Source organism: Taurulus bubalis (assembly GCF_910589615.1).
Source record: "Taurulus bubalis genome assembly, chromosome: 13".
NCBI lineage: Eukaryota > Metazoa > Chordata > Actinopteri > Perciformes > Cottidae > Taurulus > Taurulus bubalis.
The window spans coordinates 9941045-9963006 of record NC_136601.1 but is presented as its reverse complement, the minus strand read 5'-3'; the positions used below and the strand labels follow the sequence as shown (position 1 = coordinate 9963006).

Below are 21962 nucleotides of genomic sequence, written 5' to 3'. Positions count from 1 at the left end.
AGAGAGTGAAAGCATTTAAATTCCTGGGAATATCGGTGAACAATAAGGTTGCATATAAAAGTCCTATTGATAAAGTAGAAGATAAGTGTACCAAGTTTTGAAAAGTTGCTTTAAGGAGCAGTCATATATCTTTACTTAGACCAGAGGGGATTTATTATAAAGAGTTATTCTGAATCACATCCTCACTTTTCTCAAATATACTGGACGGGAAGAACTTGAGCCGAGAGCTCCTTAAGACAACAGCAGAGGGCGGTAATAAGTCAGCTTGTTGCAATCCGCCATTAGCACCGAAGAAGAAGACGAAGAAGCAGCAGAAGAAGAAGAAGAAGAGGACGACGACTTCCTGTTGTTGGACGCTTTTCTTTCGTATCACAGAAAACATGGACGCGTGTTAATCTTTCTCTCTTTAAGCACCAACTGTTTACTGTGTGTAATCTCTAGATGTCGGATCGCTCGAGCTCAGACGGCGGCGCGGCGCCCCGCAGCCCTCGGGCCCGCAGACCTCGCAGTCGCTCCCGCAGCCGCCACCGCAGCGGCAGCCGCGAGCGCAGCCTGTCTCCGTACAGTTTCGGGCCCAAACTCCCGAAGCCGCGCAACAGGGAGAAGGAGCACGAGGAACGGGACCGCCGGTTCCGCGAGGCGAGAAACATCAGGCGGATCCGCATAGCAAGCCCCCGCCGTAGCCGGTCCCGGTCCAGGGAGCGTCACACCAACACCAACAACAATACCAACAACAACAGCCACAGCAACTGGTCCGAGCAACGGGACGCTTCTGGGAAACACGGAAGCTTCAAAGATGATTATTACTACGAACAGCAACGGGACGACGCTCAGAGACAGAGACAAGAGGTTTTTATTGCCAGGTAACAAATTAAAACACTAATAATACAGCTAATGGTCCTTACATCTATTGGCCCAGCTTCATTGAAGGGTCACTTTCAATGTTGCATTTCCTTTGGAGCGGAAGAACAACATTCGTCTTTTAAAATCACAATATATTTCCATAATCTATTTTATGAAATGTAATATTTCAGTGGGTTTTCATGGTGTTTTGTTAAAAGCCATCTTCAATCAAATACCTCAACTTGATAATAGTCAAAAGCATCAAGAGACAAAACCTTTTCCAACATATTCAATGCAAAAACAAATCATTGTTATTCTGAAAGTCCTTTCCTGTGAAAAGAATATTTAAAGAGTCAGATTCAGCCTATTGGACATTTATTGATCTATTTATATGGTAACATAACAACTCATTGATACAACTGTAGTTATAAAATAAATAATATACTCTTGGAATATTCCTAAATGATCCAGAAATGGTTTAAACAATATGACTAAATTGTTGAAATCATCACAATATTAATACAGGTATTAATCCGTTCTACAGCAGATCTGACAAAACAATGTAATATTTCAGTTTTTTTCAACGAATGGAGGCACTGACAATGCTGCTTCGAAGTGTTTTCCCATATTTACTTTTAACTTCAGGTTGTAACATAATAAGTTATTTTGTTCTGTTCCAGGCGTCTGCAAGAGAGAGAGCGGATCGGGGAGGTAGGCTGTCCTGAAGTTTGGGGATATTCACCAAGAGTTAAAGAGCCAGAGTAAGTCAAGAATCTCACCTCCAAAGTAACACGTTGTTTTTGAGAAGCACAGCACTTTATTTTTATTTACAGAGGAAGATGTCGCGAAAGCTCAGATTTCTGTCTTTGTTCTCCACCAGCTCTGATGAATTCACACCAGTCGAAGAAGACGAGAAAAGTTCAGAATCAAGCTCAGACGGTACGGCACTTAGTGTTTGAACATGAATAAAAATTACATTTATATAGTATGTCGTTTTAATTTACAAACACTTCTGTCATTCTCAGGAGAAAAGAAGAAGAAGAAAAAGAAGAAGAAGAAATCCAAGAAGAAAAAGAACAAAAAGCACTCTGAGGACAGCGAGCTGGAATCAGAATCAGACGGTAAAACAATATAATCATTATCATAATTATATGAATTTAAGATGCATTCAAGTCTTTTTCGTGCGTTATATCGGCTGAAATCTTTTTTATTTTCCTGTTATTTTTATCTTTCAGGAGAAGAAATAAAGAAGAAGAAAAAGAAAAGCAAGAAGAGCAAGAAGTATGTGCTAAGATGTATCTTTACGCCAGCTTCATTCACACAGAAAAGGGACATTTTGATGAACCAAACGTCTCTTGTTTCCTTTTTAGGTCAAAGAAGTCCAAGAAGAAGAAGGCAAAGAAGAGTCTGAAGGAGTCCAGCAACTCCAGCAGTGAAGAGTCCGGGGAGGAGGGGGAGGAAGGGGAAGGGGAGGGGGAGGAGGAAGATCCCAACGCAGTGATGTGGGTGGAGAAAACCTGCATGGACGAAAACGTGGTCGGCCCCGAAGCTCCGCTCACAGCCATGTCGCAGGACGACCGACCTTTAGAGTAAGTTGGTTTGATGTTATTTAACTAATGCACTTGACATTGTTATAATTAGAATTTCCAAAATAAAAGCACCGCATCGGGTTATGAGAAGATTCCCTAACGCTGACAGGTTATCATTACTACCAATGCCAGGAGGACAGCTTCCTGTTGTAATTCTGTTTCAGTAAAGTTTAGAGCAGAATAAAAGTGACGCGATCATGTTTTTATCATTTCCCTTTTTAAAGCAACACAAACGGGTGAAAATAATCTGCAATAAGATTTAAGATTTTGCAGGGCAAGAAGTTTGCTTCGTAATATTACTGGTTGGGGTAGTTTTTCCAGAATCGGCGAATATAAAATATTTTATTCTACGTTACTTTTTTCCCCACATAAACGACTCTTCTCGTTTTCTGTTCTTCCAGTTTCGGTCATGCCCTGTTGCCAGGTGAAGGTGCTGCGATGGCGGAGTACGTAAAAGCGGGCAAACGCATCCCGAGAAGAGGTGAGATCGGTCTCACCAGCGACGAGATCGCAGACTTCGAGAAGTCTGGCTACGTGATGAGCGGCAGCAGGTTCGTGATATTCATGAGAAGCACTACAAACTCTCCTCGTGGCTGTGATGAGAATCGTAACGCAGCAATTAAATGGATGTTTCAGATGTCGGCATGATCCAATGAGATATCCAATATTTATCTCTACTTTGATGCTGACGAGTTTCCAATGTAACCCTGCAGACATCGTCGTATGGAGGCTGTGCGTCTGAGAAAGGAAAACCAGATCTACAGTGCAGATGAGAAGCGAGCTCTGGCGTCCTTCAACCAGGAGGAGAGGAGGAAGAGAGAGAGCAAGATCCTGTCGAGCTTCAGGCAGATGGTGTACCGGAAAACCATCGGCAAAGAGGAGAAGTGAACATCACATTGGTGCAGATTACCCTTTTTTAGGAGGGGGATTCATGTTATTCCTTTGGAGGATAACCACATTCAGATGTACTGGAATGTACAGTGTGGCGGGATGATTTTACTTTTTTAAAGAAATGTAAGACTATTCTGTTTTCCCTTTCGAGTGTTCAACCGTAACTTGCACTTGTAAATGTTTATCCTGATCAGAATGGTAAATAAATTTTGATTATCAAGTTGTTTTTTTTAAACATTTTGTACTTGATTAATTTATTTTAAAATGTATTTAACCAGTAAAACAAAAGGTACAATTGATAGTTTGTTCAAGTCACAGCAGGACCTGAACAGAAAATGCATATCACACCTCAACTCAGGGTGACGTCTTTAAATGTCTTGCCTAAATAGTCTAAAACCCAAAGACATTAAACCAACCAACAATGATAAAGTGGCAGTTTCTTACTGATTTTATATATAATATATATATTATATATATATATATATATATATATATATATTATATTATATATATATTATAATATATATATATATTATAATATATATTATTATATATATTATATAATATATATATTATATAATAAATATTATTTATATATATTATATATTTATTAGTAAATAAATATATATTTTATATATATATATATAATATATATATATATATATATTAATATTATATATATATATAAATATTATATATTATATATATAATATATAAATATATATATTTATATAAAATATATATCTATTTATATATATATATTTATATATTTTATATATATATATTTATATTTATATATATATATATATATTTATATATTATATTATATATATATATACACTACCGTTCAAAAGATTGAGGTCACTTAGAAATGTCCTTATTTTTCAAAGAAAATCACTTTTTTTTCAATGAAGATAACATTAAATAAATCAGAAATACACTACATTGATAATGTGGTAAATGACTATTCTAGGTGGAAATGTCTGGTTTTTAATGAAATATCTACATAGGTGTATAGAGGCCCAGTTCCAGCAACTATCACTCCAGTGTTCTAATGGTACATTGTGTTTGCTAATCGCATAGACTAATGGATGATTAGAAAATGGTTGTGCAATTATGTTAGCACAGCTTAACACAGTTATGCTGGTTGGAGAAGCTATAAAACTGGCCTTCCTTTGAGCTAGTTGAGTATCTGGAGCATCACATTTGTGGGATTAGACTCTCAAAATGTCCAGAAAGATAATTTACATGTGAAACTCTAAAAGGCTATTCCATGCGAGAAATTGCGAAGAAACTGAAAATGTGTCTGGGTGACCCCAAACCTTTGAACGGTAGTATATATATATATATGTATATATATAAATAATATGACAGACGGATGGAGGGTCCGGCTGTTACTTTGAACAATTCAATTAGATTGCAGTCTTTCAGTAGTCTGAAGCAGCCTTTTCACCAGGAGACATTTCAGATGCATCACAGGATAAACTGTAGTCTGACTGCAAAGAGAGATCTCCCGAGAGCACCGCAAAAGTATAAACTCCACAACATATGAACAGGTGTAAAACGTTTATTTGATTAAAGCACCAATCTCTTGTTCGTTGCTTTTGAAATTCACTATATGAGCCGAGAAGCCTCGGAAGATTTGCAGGTGGGAACAGTTTAATTAGGTAACCGGGACGACTGCCTTACAAGACCGAACAAAATAAAACAGCTGAATGTTAAATATAATCTTTTAATGTCCAACTTCCTTCTCATCAGGGTCTCCATGTTTCTGGTCATCAGTGGATGTTCTCCAGTCCCTTTTGAGGAAGAAAAAGATTATAACTCCAGTCATATTACGTATCATTAACACTTTCATACATAATCTGACTTGGTCAGGCAAAAGTTTTTTGTTTTGTTTGTTTGTTCCCCAGACAGCTTCTGCTTTTAGTTCAGTGGATTATTGTTCCCTTACTAGAACTACTGCAACAGTGTTTACAGACTGACATCTCTCTTTAGCACTTTTTGTTTTTAGGTAAATTATTTTGATGACCTTGCTTAATTTCTAGCATAGCTTGGTTCACCTTTAAGCCAAAAAGAGGTTTAAATCAGCAAATGTTAAAAACTCCTGTGTAGGTAGACTCAGTTATGTCCATTAAAATTGTTAAATAATAATAGAAATAAACATGCAAATGACATGCTAAAGTACAGTTTGGAGGACATTTAACTGTTCAACTGAACTTGTCTGTTCAACTTAACTTGTCTTAATACATTCAACAATGTTACGGCTTGTATATTTTATTCACTTGTATTGGGACCACTTAGGGTTGTAATATGTACTCATGTCTGTACTCCAGGTTGTAATCTGATTATTGAGTGAGGGGTGTGTTATCAGATTTGGTTTTGTATAGCGATATCCAGTGTTAAACCTAATATACTGATAGGACTGAGGAATAAAGACAATGTGGGGCATAACTTTAGTTTATGTGGAACTCTGTCATTCAAAAAGTAAAACTTTATTATCACATGTCAATTTGACAACTTGACCACCCAATAGGCTATTCAACTTGTCCCTCAAAACAGTTGCTGGATTAACCCCATAAAGCCTGCATATGGCAATACACATAATAACATATAGTTGAGAACACACTTTGTGTATGTTAACAGGGTGTTAGTATATTAGAACTCATTATGGTTTTGATTTCATACTTGCATTGTTTGCTTAAACAACTGTACACATCATCTTGAAAGCATTAGTTGTTCACATTACCCCTCAGCATTTTTACTTTATCCAAGTCTCATAGCGGGTACGTCAGTTGTATATTCAGAATGTAAAAAGTCATTTTCAGATACAATTTTATTACCATTTCCACAGCTCACGAATTCACTAATGTCTGGCATCTGCCACCCAAACTATGGATGTAACGCTAGGTGGAGGTTAACGCTCTTTCTTCTTGTCTAACTTCTCTAATATATAGTCTCATAAATGCTGGTATATTTTCATAGTGTCCTGACATAGGCTACACAGTCTGAAGCGTTGCACATCACTGGGTTGTAGATAAAGACACATGACGCTCACCTTGGAGTCATGATACTGTCCTGATCCCGACACGCGCTTGTCTCTCTCCATCAGATACCAGTGCCACGGAAACCGAGCAATTCTCTTTTCCTACAAGGTAGAGCAGTTTTTAGTTAATCGCTTAGTTTAGAGAACAAAAATACCAACATGCAGCACTTTGAAGCCGACTTCTACTCGTCAACATGGTGACATCCTCACCTTTCCTCCGTTGGTGAACTTGTGTATCTGAGCGGTGGCGATGCCCGGAATGATCAGACACACGGTCATGACGCCGAAGGCCGGCAGGATCTCGTACCACATGACGGCAGCCGGTAACTGTCAGGCGACAGAGAGCACCGCTGATTATAAACAAGTCGCCCTGAGACAACCTTCGACGGTTTATTTTGCTCAGGAGCGAACAAAATGTCGACTCTCTTGATGACCTGTGTTCTGCCGGAAGAACAAGAATAACACTTCCGGTTGTTTGTTTTTTTCAAAAGAAAAGCATCTGCGCGACAAAGATGATACATATCGTCATTGTTCTACTAAAACTAGAGTATTTTATGCCATCTAACGTTAGTATACATTATGGGGAAACATATTTATTTATATTTTTTTGTTGTTGAAATGATTGCTTTAATGGTTAATAACAGGATTTATATTTTAGATTACACACCGACTGTTAAGAGACAAGTTTATTCAGCAGCGAATATTACTTTGAATCGCTTTTAGGTTGCATTATTATTAATAAGCAAACTGAACACTCGGTTTTTGTGACAATAGTGTCAGAAATAAAATATACGGCTCAAAATGTGAACTTAACTTTTATGTTTAAAGAGGAAGCGTTTTTTGGACTTAAAGGTAATTCATTTTTAAATAGAACAAAACGATAAAAATATAACATTTCATTAAAATTGACAGAACGCCGACAAAAACAAATGGAGAAAACTAAATACATTTAATTCTATTTTTTTTTTTTATTCCCCGTATTGGCTAGTTTATCTCACAGCGCCCCCGCCTGGCTGCGACACCAAACTGCAGCTCCTCTACCCGCCAGAGAGGAAGTTACGGTTGCTACTAGCCGGCTAACTTGCTAAAAAAAGTAAACAAGTCTGTGGAATGAGATGAAATACAACCGCGGATAAAGTAGATTTTCAACTATGAAGGAAGACAAAGAAAACGCTCGGCCGAAGGAGCGAAAAGTGGAAATAGACTGTGAAGATGGAGAAAAGACAGAGAGGTCGAAGGAAAAGAAAGAGGCCATGACAAAGGTAAAACTGGCTAGCTAGGTTAGCTACTGTTGCTCTGTGTCGTCAGTTATGAATAATTCTAGTTTCATGAAATAACGGCATGCTTTTAACTAGCTTTTTTTGGAACATGCATTGTCTCCTATTACTTTATATCACGAGTTAGACACATTGTTATTTGACCCAACTTCAAGTAAATGTTAGTGAATTGTTCTCTCTGGTCTCTTTTCCTCAGTTCCTCTGATTATTCTTACCTTTGAGATATTATCTTAAACTGGCAATATTTTGTTATCATAGATTGTGATCAGACGTTTACCACCAAGTCTGACCAAGGAGGAGCTGGAGGAGCAGTTACAACCTCTCCCAGAGGTGGACTACCTTGAGTTTTTCTCCAATGACGCCAGGTGAGTTGATATATGAAGACGTTTTATTATTTAAAAAGATCCTATCAGTAAATCTGAGAATCTAACATGAGTATTCTGTCATTTCAGCCTTTATCCTCACCTCTTTGCAAGGGCATACATCAATTTTAAGAATCAAGAGGATATAGTTCTTTTCAGAGATCGATTTGATGGATATGTGTTCATTGACAGCAGAGGTATGAAGAGTATTCATTTACAGCTCAATACACAAACTGAAGGATTTTCTCAGACAATGCTTCATGCTTGTGCACATTTTGTTTTTTTAACAGGACAGGAGTATCCTGCCATCGTGGAGTTCGCACCTTTTCAAAAGACTGCCAAGAAAAGAAGTAAGAAAAAGGACGCAAAATGTGGAACAATTGATGAAGGTAAAGACATTTAGTGCTTTTGGTTATGTTATAATAAAAAAGAGATTTCGTGTATTTTGTTTTCTCAAAAGATCACCTCAAATAATTAGTTAGTTAGTTAGTTACAGAGATGCAATCTTACCAGAATCAGCGACATATTTTCATTTATATGTTTTATATTTTCTTTCAGATCCTGATTACAAAAAGTTTCTTGAATTTTACAACGGGGATGATGACAAGTTGGCATCAACACCAGAAACACTGTTGGAAGAGATTGAGGCAAAATCAAAGGAACTTGTAGGTCAGTAAACGGTCTCCAAAAAGTGCACCTGAATCATCATTGTATACGTTTTATAAGAGACACACTGCTGGATGGATTTGTTTAAAAATACTTCTTCTTTTCGCCCTTGAAGCTAAAAAAACAACTCCTCTGCTCGACTTCTTGAAGAATAAACAGGTAAATAAAGTACTGTGGCACAACAGTTTGGTCTACTAGTTACAATTGTTAAGTTACAGGTTAATGCTGACTTTTCGTCTTGTTTTAATGCTGTTCAGAGAATCAGGGAGGAAAAGAAAGAAGAGAGAAGAAGAAGGGAGCTTGAACGCAAGCGCCAGCGTGACGAGGAGCGCCGTAAATGGAGGGAGGATGAGAGAAGGAAACGCAAAGATACAGATAAGATGAAGAGGCATGAGAAGCCCCTGGAGAAAGACAAGGACCAAGTTAAAGAAGAACCAAAGATTAAGGTGTGTGCTGCATTGGATTTAAGCAGTTTAATTTGGTGGGAAATCTCCAATACCTCATTATGATTTTTTTTCTTTCATTTCAAATGTGTAGCTCCTGAAGAAGCCGGACAGAAGTGATGATGCTGATTCTGAGAAGTCCAAGGAAAAGGCCAAGAAACCAGACAGACCAAATAAAGAAGACAGATCCATGGGGGGTGCAGATCATAAGAGGCGTCAACACATTGAAAATAAGGAGGACCGAGGAAGGAAGTTAGTTGTTTAAGTCTTTTTTTTTTTTTAATAAATGTTTCACTTTTAACAGGTTGCTTAAACCGAATATGTACTTTACAAAATACAGAGCGGACGAAGAGGGGAGGAAGGAGTTCAGGGAACGTGACACAGAGCGCGACAGAGAGCGCGACCGGGAGCGGGAGAGGGAGCGGCTGCAGAGAGAGAAGGAGCGCATAAGGCGCCAGGACGAAAATCGGCGGAGAAGGAGAGATCGTCAGGATGGAGAGAACTCGTGCAGAAAGAGGGAGGACGATGTTAAAAGAGACAAAGAGCGTGCCAAGGAGAAGAAAAAGGGTGAACACATTGGAGACTCTGAGAGACCAGAGAGGCCAGAGAGGTCGACCAAAGACTACAAGAAGGAGGAGAGTAATAAAAGAGACCGTCTACGAAATAAGGTAATGGCTTAAGCCTCTCAAATCAAGTAATTTTTGCAAAACTTTTGAGTATTTCTAAGAGCATCGTTTCTTTACATCAGGACCGGCCTGCGATTCAGCTGTACCAGCCAGGGGCCAGAAGCCGCAATCGAGGTGGAGGAGGAGGATCGGAATCCCACTCTCCCGAGAGAAAGCCAGATACTGAGACCGAGAAAGTGGCTGACAAAGGAGACGATTGAGCAGATCTCGACTTATGGCATTTTAAGTGCGGTGAGGAGAGGGGAGACAGGCCTGTGAGGCTCAGAGCAGCGGTGTGGCGCCTCAGGGCGACATGCACTGCAGTTCAAGCAGGGCTGCATCCAGCTCTCCCAGTCTCGGAGGCAGAGATGTGATTGTGGAGCCTCTTAGGGCCTGAATGTGACCCTCTTTAGTTTTATTTGTTATGAAAGGCAACCGTGACCTTTGGCTTACAGTTTGGCTGTCGGGCACATTAGTTGAAGCCAAAGCTTTCTTGGACCACGTAAACTCAAAGTGACCTTGCTTCAGTATTGTTTCTTTGATATACAGTGTTATACACACTGCCAACATGGGCTTTCAACATTGGCTTTCAACGAGTTAATCCATATCACAACTTCCCAATTACTCAACACGTCAAAATTGCCAAGCTTATCAATATCGTTTCTTCACTGTCATGAATGAGATTTCTGTTGTAGCATTGACACGTTCAGTTTGAAGTTTAAACACGGAAATCTTACTCTGCCTGGGAAGCGAGACAATCTAAATGTATGTGCAGAGCTTGAATTAAACCTTTTCATGGTCAGCAGCTGTACAATTGGCTTGTAGACTGAAGTACAGAGTCTGTACTTAACCTGGTTTGGGATCATGTTTTTCATTCTTACATTCATGCAGTGACAGAGAGGAAACAGCCATTTCAGACTAGACTGCCATGTGACAGCCATCCCTGCATGCAAACTTCAGTCAGAGGGATCAACCAGTGGCCTTCCTTCCTTTTCTAAACTGAATCTCCCCTTAAAAATGAATGTGTGATGAACTAAACTGAATACAGCATGAGAACACATCACTGCTGCTGATGCTTGTATACAGTAAACACTTTTGACTGGAAATAAAAGAGGTCTTTGCTTAAGTGTACATGTCTTTTTTCTTCTTCTTTGTGATTAAGATGTTTAATATGTTCAGTATAGCTTTTTAAGTTATGGGCTTTTGATTGCATAACACTGCAGGAGTTCAGTTTTGTCCACCTTTCTGAATCTTTGTCCAAGAATGGGACAAAAATGTTTTGTTCGGGTTGCTATCGACCTCCCCAAGTACTCCTTTGGTGGAACACAGGATCCCTGCTATCTCTGGTTAAGATAACAGTCCTTCCATTTTCGCCTATAGTTACATAATTGACAGGTCCGCCTCCAAAAATCTCAATAAACTAGATTTAAGATTTACGTCATTCTCTTCGTCACCGGCGCTCCTTTCAACACTCATCAGTGCAGTCTGCAAGGCAAGGCAAGGCAAGTTTATTTGTATAGCACATTTCAACAACAAGGCGATTCAAAGTGCTTCACATAAAACCATTAAAAGCATCAAAACATAATGCAGATTTTAAAACAGTTAAGAAAACATATAAACAGTCAAAAAGCAAAATAAAAGTAGAAAAAGCAACATAAAAAATAAAAGTTGAAAAAAAGTTGCAGTGCAGTTTAAGAAATAAAATGCAGTAGTGAGATGCAGTAATTGAATCTGGTTCAGTTAAAGGCAACAGCAAACAGAAAAGTCTTCAATGTGGACTTAAAGGAGCTGAGGGTCTCAGCAGACCTGCAGCTTTCAGGGACCTTGTTCCAGATATGTGGAGCAGAAAAGCTGAACGCTGCTTCTCCATGTTTAGTTCTGACTCTTGGAACAGAGGGTAGACTCGTCCCAGACGACCTGAGTGGCCGGGATGGTTCATAAGGTAGCAGTAGATCGCAAACATACTTAGGCCCTAAACCATTCAGTGCTTTATAAACCAGCAGCAGGATTTTAAAGTCAATTCTTTGTTTGACAGGGAGCCAGTGCAAAGACCTCAGAACTGGAGTGATGTGATCCACTTTCCTGGTCTTAGTGAGGACTCGAGCTGCAGCGTTCTGAATCAGCTGCAGCTTTCTGATTGACTTTTTACAGAGGCCTGTGAACACACCGTTACAGTAGTCAAGTCTACTGAAGATAAATGCATGGACAAGTTTCTCCAGATCCTGTTGAGACATAAGTCCTCTAACCCTTGATATATTCTTCAGGTGATAGTAGGCTGATTTTGTAATTGTCTTGATATGGCTGTTCAGGTTGAGGTCTGAATCCATAACTACACCTAGATTTCTGGCTTGGTTTGAGGTTTTTAACATTAGTGATTGAAGCTGAGCGCTGACTTTCAATCGTTCGTCCTTGGGACCAAAAACAATTACTTCTGTTTTATCTTGATTTAATTGAAGAAAATTCTGGCACATCCAGTTATTGATTTCTTCAATGCATTTAGCCAGCCCTTGTATGGGACTATAGTCCCCTGGTGATATAGTTATGTAGAGTTGTGTGTCATCTGCATAATTATGATAACACACTTTGTTGTTTTTCATAATCTGAGCCAGTGGAAGCATGTAGATGTTGAACAGAAGAGGCCCCAGTATTGAACCTTGGGGAACACCACATGTCATCCTAGTCAGCTCTGATGTGTAATTAGCTACCGACACAAAGTATTGTCGGTCCTTCAAGTAGTATTCAAACCAGTTAAGTGCTGCGCCAGAGAGTCCTACCCAGACTTTCAGTCTGTCTAGTAGTATGTCATGATCAACCGTGTCGAATGCAGCACTGAGATCCAATAATACTAAGACTGAGATTCTGCCACTGTCTGTGTTTAAGTGGATGTCGTTGAAAACCTGTACTCTTTAGTCAGCTGGCCATCACTCCACACCCACAGACTAATCCACTGGTATCAGGTCATTGATCAAACCCTCACAAATCTCCGCTCTCTACTCATCATCTCCAACAGTAACTGCAATTTATGCTCTAGCAATTTCATCAATATGGTCATTCCAAAAGTCCTCACTGCCTTTAGCCGTTTCTCGTTCCAGTTTGCTGCTCAAAGCGACTGGAATGAGTTGCAGAAAAAGCTAAAACTTCACACCCTCCTTCCGTTACTCTCCTCCAATAACTCATTACAAATGATTGTCCTTGATCCCCGCACGGTTCGTTTTTTATATATTGTACATATTATAATGTTTGAATTTTTGTATGAGATGGATTGAGATGTTTCTTTATTACATTCATTGGTAAGGACTTGCCTCCTGTTGCTGCATGTAACTCATAATGCAGACCCCAAACTAGCAAACCATACCTGACATGTAGTAAACCTTGACTTATTGGCTGCTGCCAGCATTACCCAATTAGTAATCTACTTTTAATCCAAAATATGTTGATCTTTTCCGATAAACTGTATAACGCTGTATACATGGCAGCTTTTCAGTTCCAAGTATTGATAGGGTTTCATCTTGGGTAGTGGTGGAAGCAGTAGTCAGATCTTTTAATAAAAGTAGCAATACTCAGATGCAAAAAGAAAAAGTACTGAAGTATTACGTCCTTAAAGTGTCTACATTTTGAAACACTTACTACTTTAAATATTGTTTATGAGGTTTTCATTTGTTTTGTTTGTCAAAATCCTTCTACGCAAAGTAACTGCATCTGATGGATACGTGTAGTGGAGTAAACATTGCAACATATCCCTTCAGCTTCCCTAGTATAAGCATGAAGTAGCATCAAAAATATAAATACTCAAGAATAGTACACATAGCTCAGAATTGTACACACACACATCACATCGTGCCTGAAAGTACCAAGATGCACGTAAACAAACCTTCCACTAGGTGTCGCTGTGTGAATGACGTGTACCTGTTCGGTGGCCGCCAATTGGATAAAACCGTCGATGTCACTTCCTTCTCTCTCTTCGGCCGCCGCCATAGTCGCGAGAGGACTGTGGACAAAATGGTAAATGCAAAATCTTTAAACATCCATGTCTGTAGCCTCTGTAAACCTGCTACGATATAGTGTGTGCTTGATAAATATATCAATGGTACCTCACAAATCTCTATGTTGTAAAAAAAGAAAGAATACGAGCATTTTAAAGCTGGTCTAAGATGCTAGCCGGTACCCACTCTGCGCATGTAGCTTCCTCCATAGACGTTAGCTGCTAGCTTGTACACCGTTACTTACGATGTGCTTTAAATGCATTCATTTATAGTAGCAGATGTACAACATCGGATATACATATTGTGTGGATACCTGGCGTTAATGGCGCTCTTCTTTGTTTTCTAGTCGTCCCACAAGACGTTCAGGATCAAGCGCTTCCTCGCCAAGAAGCAGAAACAGAACAGGCCCATTCCTCAGTGGATCAGAATGAAGACGGGAAATAAGATCAGGTGAGTTCATTGTGTTTTGTGTAACATGACTACGGTGAAGCTGCCGTGTTGAGGAACGCATGCAGTGTGTACATGTGTACATTTATTTATCCTTTTAACTAGGTCCACTTAACGTGTAGCAATGTTACAGTGTGATTTTCAACCCTCATTGTAATGTGCAGTCAATGGGATATTAAGGAAAGGCGAAAAGCTGCATACTGAAAGTTTTTGCAAGACTTGGCAGTCATGTTTTATAGTTACACTTTTTAAAGTCACTACAGTTGAGTGCTAGTTATTCACACGTGCATCCTCAGTTGCTAGTTAATTGGGCACTTCCTGTTAAAACTAATGCAGCAATCAATCCTACCATAACATTATGTGACTAGTTTACGTGCGTTTAATCAACTTTATATTTTTAGGGCTTGCTTTTTGCGGTGCTGAGAAGCCGTACTGCGTTATATTGAGATGTGTTTTATCAAAGTAGATATTATGCGGGAAGCATCACAGTATAATGCGAAATAATTGACTGGCTCCACCAACTACATCCCCCATATAACCATAAGACAAAAATAAAATAAACTGCACTTACTCTGGTACAGTTTCATTGTTAAGCTCTGTTATCAATAAGTGCAGAGACGTAACGCTCACTAATGTAGAGAAGAAACAGGAGCGTCATGTAAAGCAGGTCTGCAATTGCAGCACTCTATTTCCATAGAGTGCTGTCATTATTCCTGCTGAGAGCATCTTTCTGCTACACAGCTCTATTCCTGTTCACTGTGGTGGTGATGAGGAAGCTCTGTAGCTGAACATTCACTGTTTGCCCAAAAGTATCTGATCTGTCCACTAAATTGCTCTGCTGTAATTGCTCATGCGTTCAAGTTTTATTTCCAAGGGGGTTACAAATTAGATTTCAAAACAGAATTATTGTGTTTACTTAAGCGATGTGCTGTACAGCCCAGGATGTGTTTTTGTTTATAGCCCCTATTTTAAAAGAGAGAATTTGCATAGTTTAAACTGAACCCTTGAACCTGCCCTTAATTTGACTGTTTCCTATTTGAATGAGAATACTGGTACCATCTGTCTAGTAGTTTTCGGAGACCAGGTTAGTCTTTACATCTCCATGGAAATGAGTAGGAACTCCATTTATACAGAACTCAGGGGGAAACTCCTGACCTTGAAAATGTGTTTTAAGATTCCTGATGAATTTGTTTTGTTTGCTTTCAGGTACAATTCCAAGAGGAGACACTGGAGGAGGACCAAGCTTGGCCTGTAAATGTGGGGGTCCCTGGTCCCCAGCATCCCTCCATCCCAACATCTGCCAGGACCTCCAGCTGCGGAGCCTGACCCCGAGGAGGGAGCCATGTTATCTGGAGCAGCAGTTGTTTTGTACAGATACTCTGGTTATGCTCATGTTTGACAATAAAAGATCTGAGATCAAACTTGGTATGAGGCTGATCTGCCTTTTTGTTCAATCCATTTACAGTGTTTTTGAGGTAAACTAGACATAGCATGGGTAATGCTGACGCAGCGCAGCAGAAGAGGCCTCTGAAGGGGGTTTCACTCTCTTGACCACACAGCAAATACTTCTGAATTGCTTTCATGCAAGACGGTGGTTATTTCTAGTTTGGCTGGAATCCGAGCTCTGTCTTTGTTGCTAGTGCCAAAGACAGCGCTGCTATTTAACAATTAAAATGTAAGGCACACAATGAAATGTTTACCGTGGTGCTAAAACGGTAGAATGTTTGCCACGTCAGCAATTGCTAACTGTTTACATAAGCAGAATTGGGTCAGAAGAAAAATCTCAGTGTATATAAAAGTGCTTTTATTTAAGTTTGCTTCAGTGACAGTGCAAAATAAGTTGACAGCATTAAAATCTATTCTTTCCAGGACTCTGAAAAGCATTATTGCTACTGACAGGATTATTTGTGAAATGGGGAAGTGGCTCCTAAACTTGGCTTCCCTTTAAAATGTACTAATGCCTTTTTTTGGTGGCATCTCACACGTTATGAACTATTTCATTTGAAGGATCCAAGTAAACATCAAGTGTATTTGATAAAACTGTAATCCCTTGTTCATCACCTTGATCATTTCTACCCAGTTAAAACATGTAGAAAATAACTTCCCTTTCATAAACATGTAGACGAGTGCATCTGGAATGTGATAACACTAAGTTTTCGAGCATTTTTCAGAAATGAGTATCTGCTCTGCAGTTTCCCCTTTAACCTCGTGTTGTCTTGGGGTCAAAATGACCCATCAACACACATTCTTACACGGGTTATTTTAACCCCAAGACAACGAGGGTTAAAAGAAATGTTAGGACTTAAGTAATACGATTTTCTTTCTTCAGAAAGTTGGGAACCACTGGAAGTGAGCTGCATGAGATAATGCACATATTTGAAGGCTTGTGTCATAACCACTCAGCTTTTGTTTCCAAGAAACGAAAAGGAGGGCAGCAGCTTCCTAATGAACCCAAACCTCCAGCTGTCCCCTCTCTGAGTCCGGTTAAAGAAGTCCACCGCCTCCATCTCTCCCTGATCGACCTCGTCATGTGCGGTCAAGTTCATCGCCCCAGCGCTGTTGTTGTTGACGTTTAGTCTGACGGTCTGCGCACATCCGCTGCTGTGCTCATCATCCCAGGTCCCCAGCAGCTCCCTCATCTCCAGCGGGGCGTCTCCCTCCAGATACTGCCAGGCCCTCTTCCCATTGTAGTCCATGGCATCGACGTTGGCACTGAAGGCGCCGACCAGCAGCTTGATGACCATGTACTGCCTGTGCATGCTGGCGACGTGCAGCGGAGTGAGCCCGCCGCTGCCCCGCACGTTCACGTTCACGGGGATCTCCGCACTTTGTGCGTACCGCAAAAGTTGGAGTAGCGTCTCGTCCCGTCCCTTCTTGGCCAGCCAGTGCAGGACCGAGTACCCGCTGATGAAATCCTTCCTGGTTAACAGGTAGGGGTCCTCGGAGATGAACTCCAGGATGGTCTCGTAGTTTCCCTCCACGGCGGACAGCATCCACGCGTGCTCCATCGGACACAAAGCCCAGCCCGCGTCCTGCTCGGAGGATACGCTGCGAGTTTGTGACAGCCCGCTGTGCGACGGATTGCTCAGAAGCAACTCTTTCAGGTATCTTTTACGCATGGCGGGTGTGAGCGAGCCTCGCTCCGGAGCCTCCCTCTGAGGCCCCCCCGCAGCGGGGCTGTCGGTGACCTCCAGCTGCCTCTGCAGCCTCGACCTACGCTGGAAGGCGCTGGGCATGACCTGCATGCCATACCGAGAGAGTCGCTCCACAACGGTGCCCTGTCTCCTCGTCCTGCTGCCGTGGGCGTCGGCATGACGGACAGCTGGTTCAGATCCAGTTGAGTCGCATCCAGCATCATCCGATCTGCTCTCATTCATGCTGCTCGGCTGCCTGCACGAAGAGTTCAAGGTTACTTCCTATATTTAGACAACACCCCGAAGACAGAAGCGAATTATAAACTAGAAACTGGTTCCCGATAACTCTAGTAAACTCATTCCCTGAGTCACGGGAGGAAAGTATTAAATATATACACGCACACACGTTTAGGTGTGGGAAATGCACAAGTGTGCAACTTTAAACGTTACTGCAAATATACCAAGTTCCTCATTTTGCAAAGCCAAGACAGTCACATTTAATACATCCTGCCCAAATATTTACATTTTAGTCTACAGTTTCTGCCACACCAATGTTACTCACATGCTCTTTTCCAAAGCGCATACGGACTTTTAGTCAGCGCACACTTGACTCTCCCAACTATTGATCATTAAGCGCACCAAACTCTGTTAACATTATGAGAATGTTGATAGATAGGGACCATTTAAGGTTTTCTCCCAACTAATTGAGCGATAGAGTCAAGCCACTAGCCTTCTTTCCTTTACAAGAGGAACTGAGACAAAGTTCATTCGAATGGCGAGAATCCCTCACATGTGACCACTGATGGACTTCAAAGCAGGAAGTAAGTACAGTGGATACTCCCCTGATACTTTCACAGCCTGTCACCCATTATAAAACCAGCACTGCAAAGCAAACAACACCGATAGCAGAGACAGATAAAACAAACTTTATTTCAGTAAAAATGCCATAAAAACAAAACATGCATCAACATTAATTCAGTCAGTAAAAGACTCTGGCGGAAGTTCAACAGTCAGCTCGTCGAGTGTTTGCAGAAAGGCGTCCAGCTCTGAGCAATGATCTGCAGAGGGGACAGTGAAGTTAATGATACAGGAGGTTAATGATACTTGTCCCTTGGAGCATGCGCCCCATACTTACGGCTACAGTTGCCAGACAATTGTCGCTTCTTATTCAGTAATAAATGTTGCTGTTGAAACCTGTCTATCATTCATAAGATAACATTTTACTCACTAGAAGTGCTCCTCCACATACTAGTTCTGGTTATTTCCCCCAGTTTAAAAGATGTAATGTTTCACGAAAAAAAAAAAAAAAAAAAAAATGCTGGTATGAATTAATTTGCATGTGGTCACACTTTAGCATCATTTTAACTAGCATTTGAGAAATTTAGACAAATGTTGGAAATCAAATGATTGTTTTAGGGCAATACCTTCTTTTATTATTTCTTAAATGTTGTGACAGGACTTTATCCACCCCGTGCTGTGCTTTATTTAATAAATTAGACTAATTCAATGGACTGATACTTTATTAAGATACGTTCTCAACCCAAACAATAAGTGTGAATGCAGCCCTGATGGAACTGAAGTCAATACCTGAACGTTTTGGCATCTTTACAGGCGACTGATTTGGGAGAAGGTCAAACATATCCAGATCTTCCTCACACAGATGAGGAGCTTGTGGGAAACGGGCGAGTCCAGGCAGCGCAAAGTCACCGAGAAGAATCAAATCTTCAGGTATGCTGTACTTCTCAAATTCTGGAAAATGATATGTCAAAACTCATGTATTATACGTTTCAAGACAGTGTGGGAAAAGAAATGTTGAATCATTAATATATTTGGCATGAATTTCTCTTCTGTACAAATGTGGTCTGTGGTAAAACAACTTTTTGTTCCAAGATATAAAATATGTCAGTAAATACCCCTCTTGAATTTCGAGGCGTTCACACATCTTGGCTAAATAAGGCTACAAAACATTGGGCCGACTAATCCACCTTTCCAGCTTGTTGTGCATCCTTGCAGTCATGCGAGCATGGTGTCGTTTGTTTATAGCCCAACATTAGCTTGGTACTTCTGGTGGTTGCATTTACTCAAATCAAAAGTGGTATTTATTTGTGAAGAATCTCGCTGAACAAAACTTGTAATTATCATAAACTTGTTTGCCACAGAGCTTTTTTTTACTGCAATAACCCCAAATCTGATAGTAAAATCCCTTTGGCCTTTTGTCATGGATCCGATCCAGTGTGATGCCAACTTCAGCAGTTGGCCTACAAAATAAATAGCACTCTATGGGTTGAGTCCTGGGGGAATACACCATTAATGGACTCATGGACTTCCTGATTGAACAGCATTTTACATCCAACGGCCATTCCTGAAATGTGGCCTGATAGCAGAGTGTGTCGCGTTACAAATATGTATTACTGTATTCTATAAAGTAAATTGCCGTTAACTTTCTTAGTATGATATTTTGGTAGCACCAGAAGGAAAAGGTTTAACTGAGAACTGTCACTTCTGAATGCATCATTGTTACCTAGTGGGTCATATGGGATGAACTTCTCAATTTCCGGGTATTCCTCCACTTTGATCAGAGAAGCATTTTTTACTTTAGTTTCCTGCAGAGAACAAAATATATAATTATTACACAAGTGGCCTGACATTACTTTTAGATTGTAACTTTATGGTTTATTCTAACCTGTGGCTTCAACTTCTCTAGTGTGCCAACGACAGGGGTTAAGATTTTGTTGACTGCACCAAAAGCCTTACGACCATATGGTCGAGGAGTGTGGAAGGTTTTGGCACTCATAGGAGAGTAGAGTTTCTCTGGTGGGGGGAAAGCAAAAAGGTTAACTGACCAAATATTACTGCGAGAAGAATACAAATTGCACACGGTTGGCATTTACCTGGAGCAGACTGAAGGCGCTGACGCATCTTCAGATTAGGTGGATGAAGACCTGCATTTTCTCGCTCTGCAAAGATTATGTTGGCCATTGTATCTGAAAACACAATATGATATTAGCAAGTGGAACACATAATTCATCACAAGGGAAGAGACCTTTCCGTGGCAGATTTGTCTTTAAGAAAAGGGCCAATGTGGTTCTGGTCTTGTGCATGCAGGGTCGTGGGACACTTGAATAGAACCGAACCAACAATAAAGATTTTAGCGCTGAAGCACTCAACAGAATAGGAAACTTTGCAAAGTCAGTTAGTTATGGTTTAAACCCAAATGTGAAATCGCTTTTCATTGGCATGATAGGTTTGTATTGTACAGATGTACATTTATCAGGGAGATCAATTAATTAAAAAGAAACATGTTAATGTGAAAGTCAATTCTTGACCTGGAAAATGTTACTCAAGATCAACTTGCTTGCCTTAAACCACATCTCAGTCTCATTATCACAACTGAACAAACTCATCTGCTCATGAAGACAGTGAGACTGATGCATTTTAAGATGTGTAAAAAGATGAAGTAGACATCAAATTGAGATTTGAATAATTTTTTGACAAATGATTATGTTACTGGGGGCCCAAGTGTCCTGAAGGTTAATTGGTTTCAAAATCAAAGCAAAACAGGATATTACACGGATTATCTTTGCAGTGTATCAGGTCATGTGAAATCAAAACTAGACTAAAGCTCCAAGTTTGTACAGCCACTACATATTCTAGAGGAAGAGAAAGTAAACTAGCTGGCAGCGTTACATCACTTAACAGCTGTAGCGATCATTAATGAATGACACTCATCCTCCTTTAGCTCCCAGACAGCTGAAACACAAGCTGGCTGTCTTTAGGCTAACTATGCTACGCTAATTATGCTACACGTCCACGTCACTCGGCTGTCTTGTTGCACTAATCATCCTGTTAACCAACTTCAGCCTCGCAGTTTTGTTATAACGCCAATTCGAATTCGTCAACGTTAAAATAAAAAAGGCCAACCTACATTCAACGGCTAAAAGCCAATTCAAATCATTAGGTTATTAATTAACTTTGTTGATGGACTTCAGAGAACACATTCAGCTAAATTAGCTCTTCGACGTTAGCTAACAGTCTGACAGTCTTTGTCAGTTAATGCAACGTAACTGACATGTAACGTGACATTGTTAGCTCGGCGTGATACATGCAATAGTACCGTTGAAACACCGGTTTTAGCCTGAACGTTACCTCGGTCTGTATGATAAACGCCGTTGGGTGCTCCTTTACTCTCGGGTTTCACATTTGTTATGGTCTGGAATTTCGTTTGCAAAGACCGCGACTGCTTTTTAAATTCACGGCCTTCGTCCTATTGGTCGCTGAAGAAAAGACGCCTTGAATGGGAGTTTCCCAAACATATTTTATACCAGAGCCGTAAAATAAGAGTCACGTCATCTCCGTTCACTCCGATGGACCATTTTTGTTTTTGTTTTACAAAAATGGCGGATAATAAATAGTACATTTCAACTAATTTGCAGATATAGCAATGTTATATGTGTGTACTACACTTACGTGTTACAGATTCTTAAAATTCAAGGACACTTTAGCCTAAAATATATCAACAAGTCAGGTAACATTTTGTTTCAAAGAACAAACGCCAAATTGATTTAAATAAATACATATGTCGTTCCTCTATATTAATATTGTAAATAATCTCTTTG

At 40.1% G+C, this 21962-nt stretch overlaps 6 protein-coding genes across 6 annotated transcripts; 3 read left to right on the top strand and 3 right to left on the bottom strand.

Annotated features, from left to right (window-relative positions):
• Positions 1-328: 328 nt before the first annotated feature.
• Positions 329-3543, top strand: nkap (NFKB activating protein). Its single transcript, XM_079228964.1, has 8 exons — positions 329-863; positions 1524-1604; positions 1724-1782; positions 1869-1964; positions 2079-2124; positions 2214-2432; positions 2834-2983; positions 3146-3543. The coding sequence occupies exons 1-8, from the start codon at positions 442-444 to the stop codon at positions 3318-3320; spliced, it is 1248 nt and encodes a 415-aa protein (XP_079085090.1). The 5' UTR covers positions 329-441; the 3' UTR covers positions 3321-3543.
• A 1331-nt stretch (positions 3544-4874) lies between these two features.
• ndufa1 (NADH:ubiquinone oxidoreductase subunit A1) lies at positions 4875-6806 on the bottom strand. Its single transcript, XM_079228331.1, has 3 exons — positions 6580-6806; positions 6382-6471; positions 4875-5122 (listed from the first exon to the last, which is right to left on the bottom strand). The coding sequence occupies exons 1-3, from the start codon at positions 6679-6681 to the stop codon at positions 5102-5104; spliced, it is 213 nt and encodes a 70-aa protein (XP_079084457.1). The 5' UTR covers positions 6682-6806; the 3' UTR covers positions 4875-5101.
• A 699-nt stretch (positions 6807-7505) lies between these two features.
• upf3b (UPF3B regulator of nonsense mediated mRNA decay) lies at positions 7506-10902 on the top strand. The gene is made up of 10 exons (XM_079229093.1): positions 7506-7631; positions 7905-8011; positions 8099-8205; positions 8299-8397; positions 8567-8677; positions 8790-8833; positions 8932-9120; positions 9212-9369; positions 9458-9785; positions 9866-10902. Exons 1-10 carry the CDS (start codon positions 7521-7523, stop codon positions 10001-10003), a joined length of 1392 nt encoding a protein of 463 aa, XP_079085219.1. The 5' UTR covers positions 7506-7520; the 3' UTR covers positions 10004-10902.
• Positions 10903-13729: 2827 nt separating this feature from the next.
• Positions 13730-15638, top strand: rpl39 (ribosomal protein L39). Its single transcript, XM_079228471.1, has 3 exons — positions 13730-13784; positions 14112-14215; positions 15419-15638. Exons 1-3 carry the CDS (start codon positions 13782-13784, stop codon positions 15465-15467), a joined length of 156 nt encoding a protein of 51 aa, XP_079084597.1. The 5' UTR covers positions 13730-13781; the 3' UTR covers positions 15468-15638.
• Positions 15639-16117: 479 nt separating this feature from the next.
• Positions 16118-17589, bottom strand: sowahd (sosondowah ankyrin repeat domain family d; the record flags this gene model as incomplete). Its single annotated transcript, XM_079228469.1, has 1 exon — positions 16118-17589. The coding sequence occupies one exon, from the start codon at positions 17587-17589 to the stop codon at positions 16612-16614; it is 978 nt and encodes a 325-aa protein (XP_079084595.1). The 3' UTR covers positions 16118-16611.
• Positions 17590-18271: 682 nt separating this feature from the next.
• On the bottom strand, positions 18272-21561 carry pttg1 (PTTG1 regulator of sister chromatid separation, securin). Its single transcript, XM_079228470.1, has 6 exons — positions 21493-21561; positions 20238-20330; positions 20030-20157; positions 19868-19949; positions 18934-19095; positions 18272-18404 (listed from the first exon to the last, which is right to left on the bottom strand). Exons 2-6 carry the CDS (start codon positions 20323-20325, stop codon positions 18322-18324), a joined length of 543 nt encoding a protein of 180 aa, XP_079084596.1. The 5' UTR covers positions 20326-20330; positions 21493-21561; the 3' UTR covers positions 18272-18321.
• Between the last annotated feature and the right edge of the window lie 401 nt (positions 21562-21962).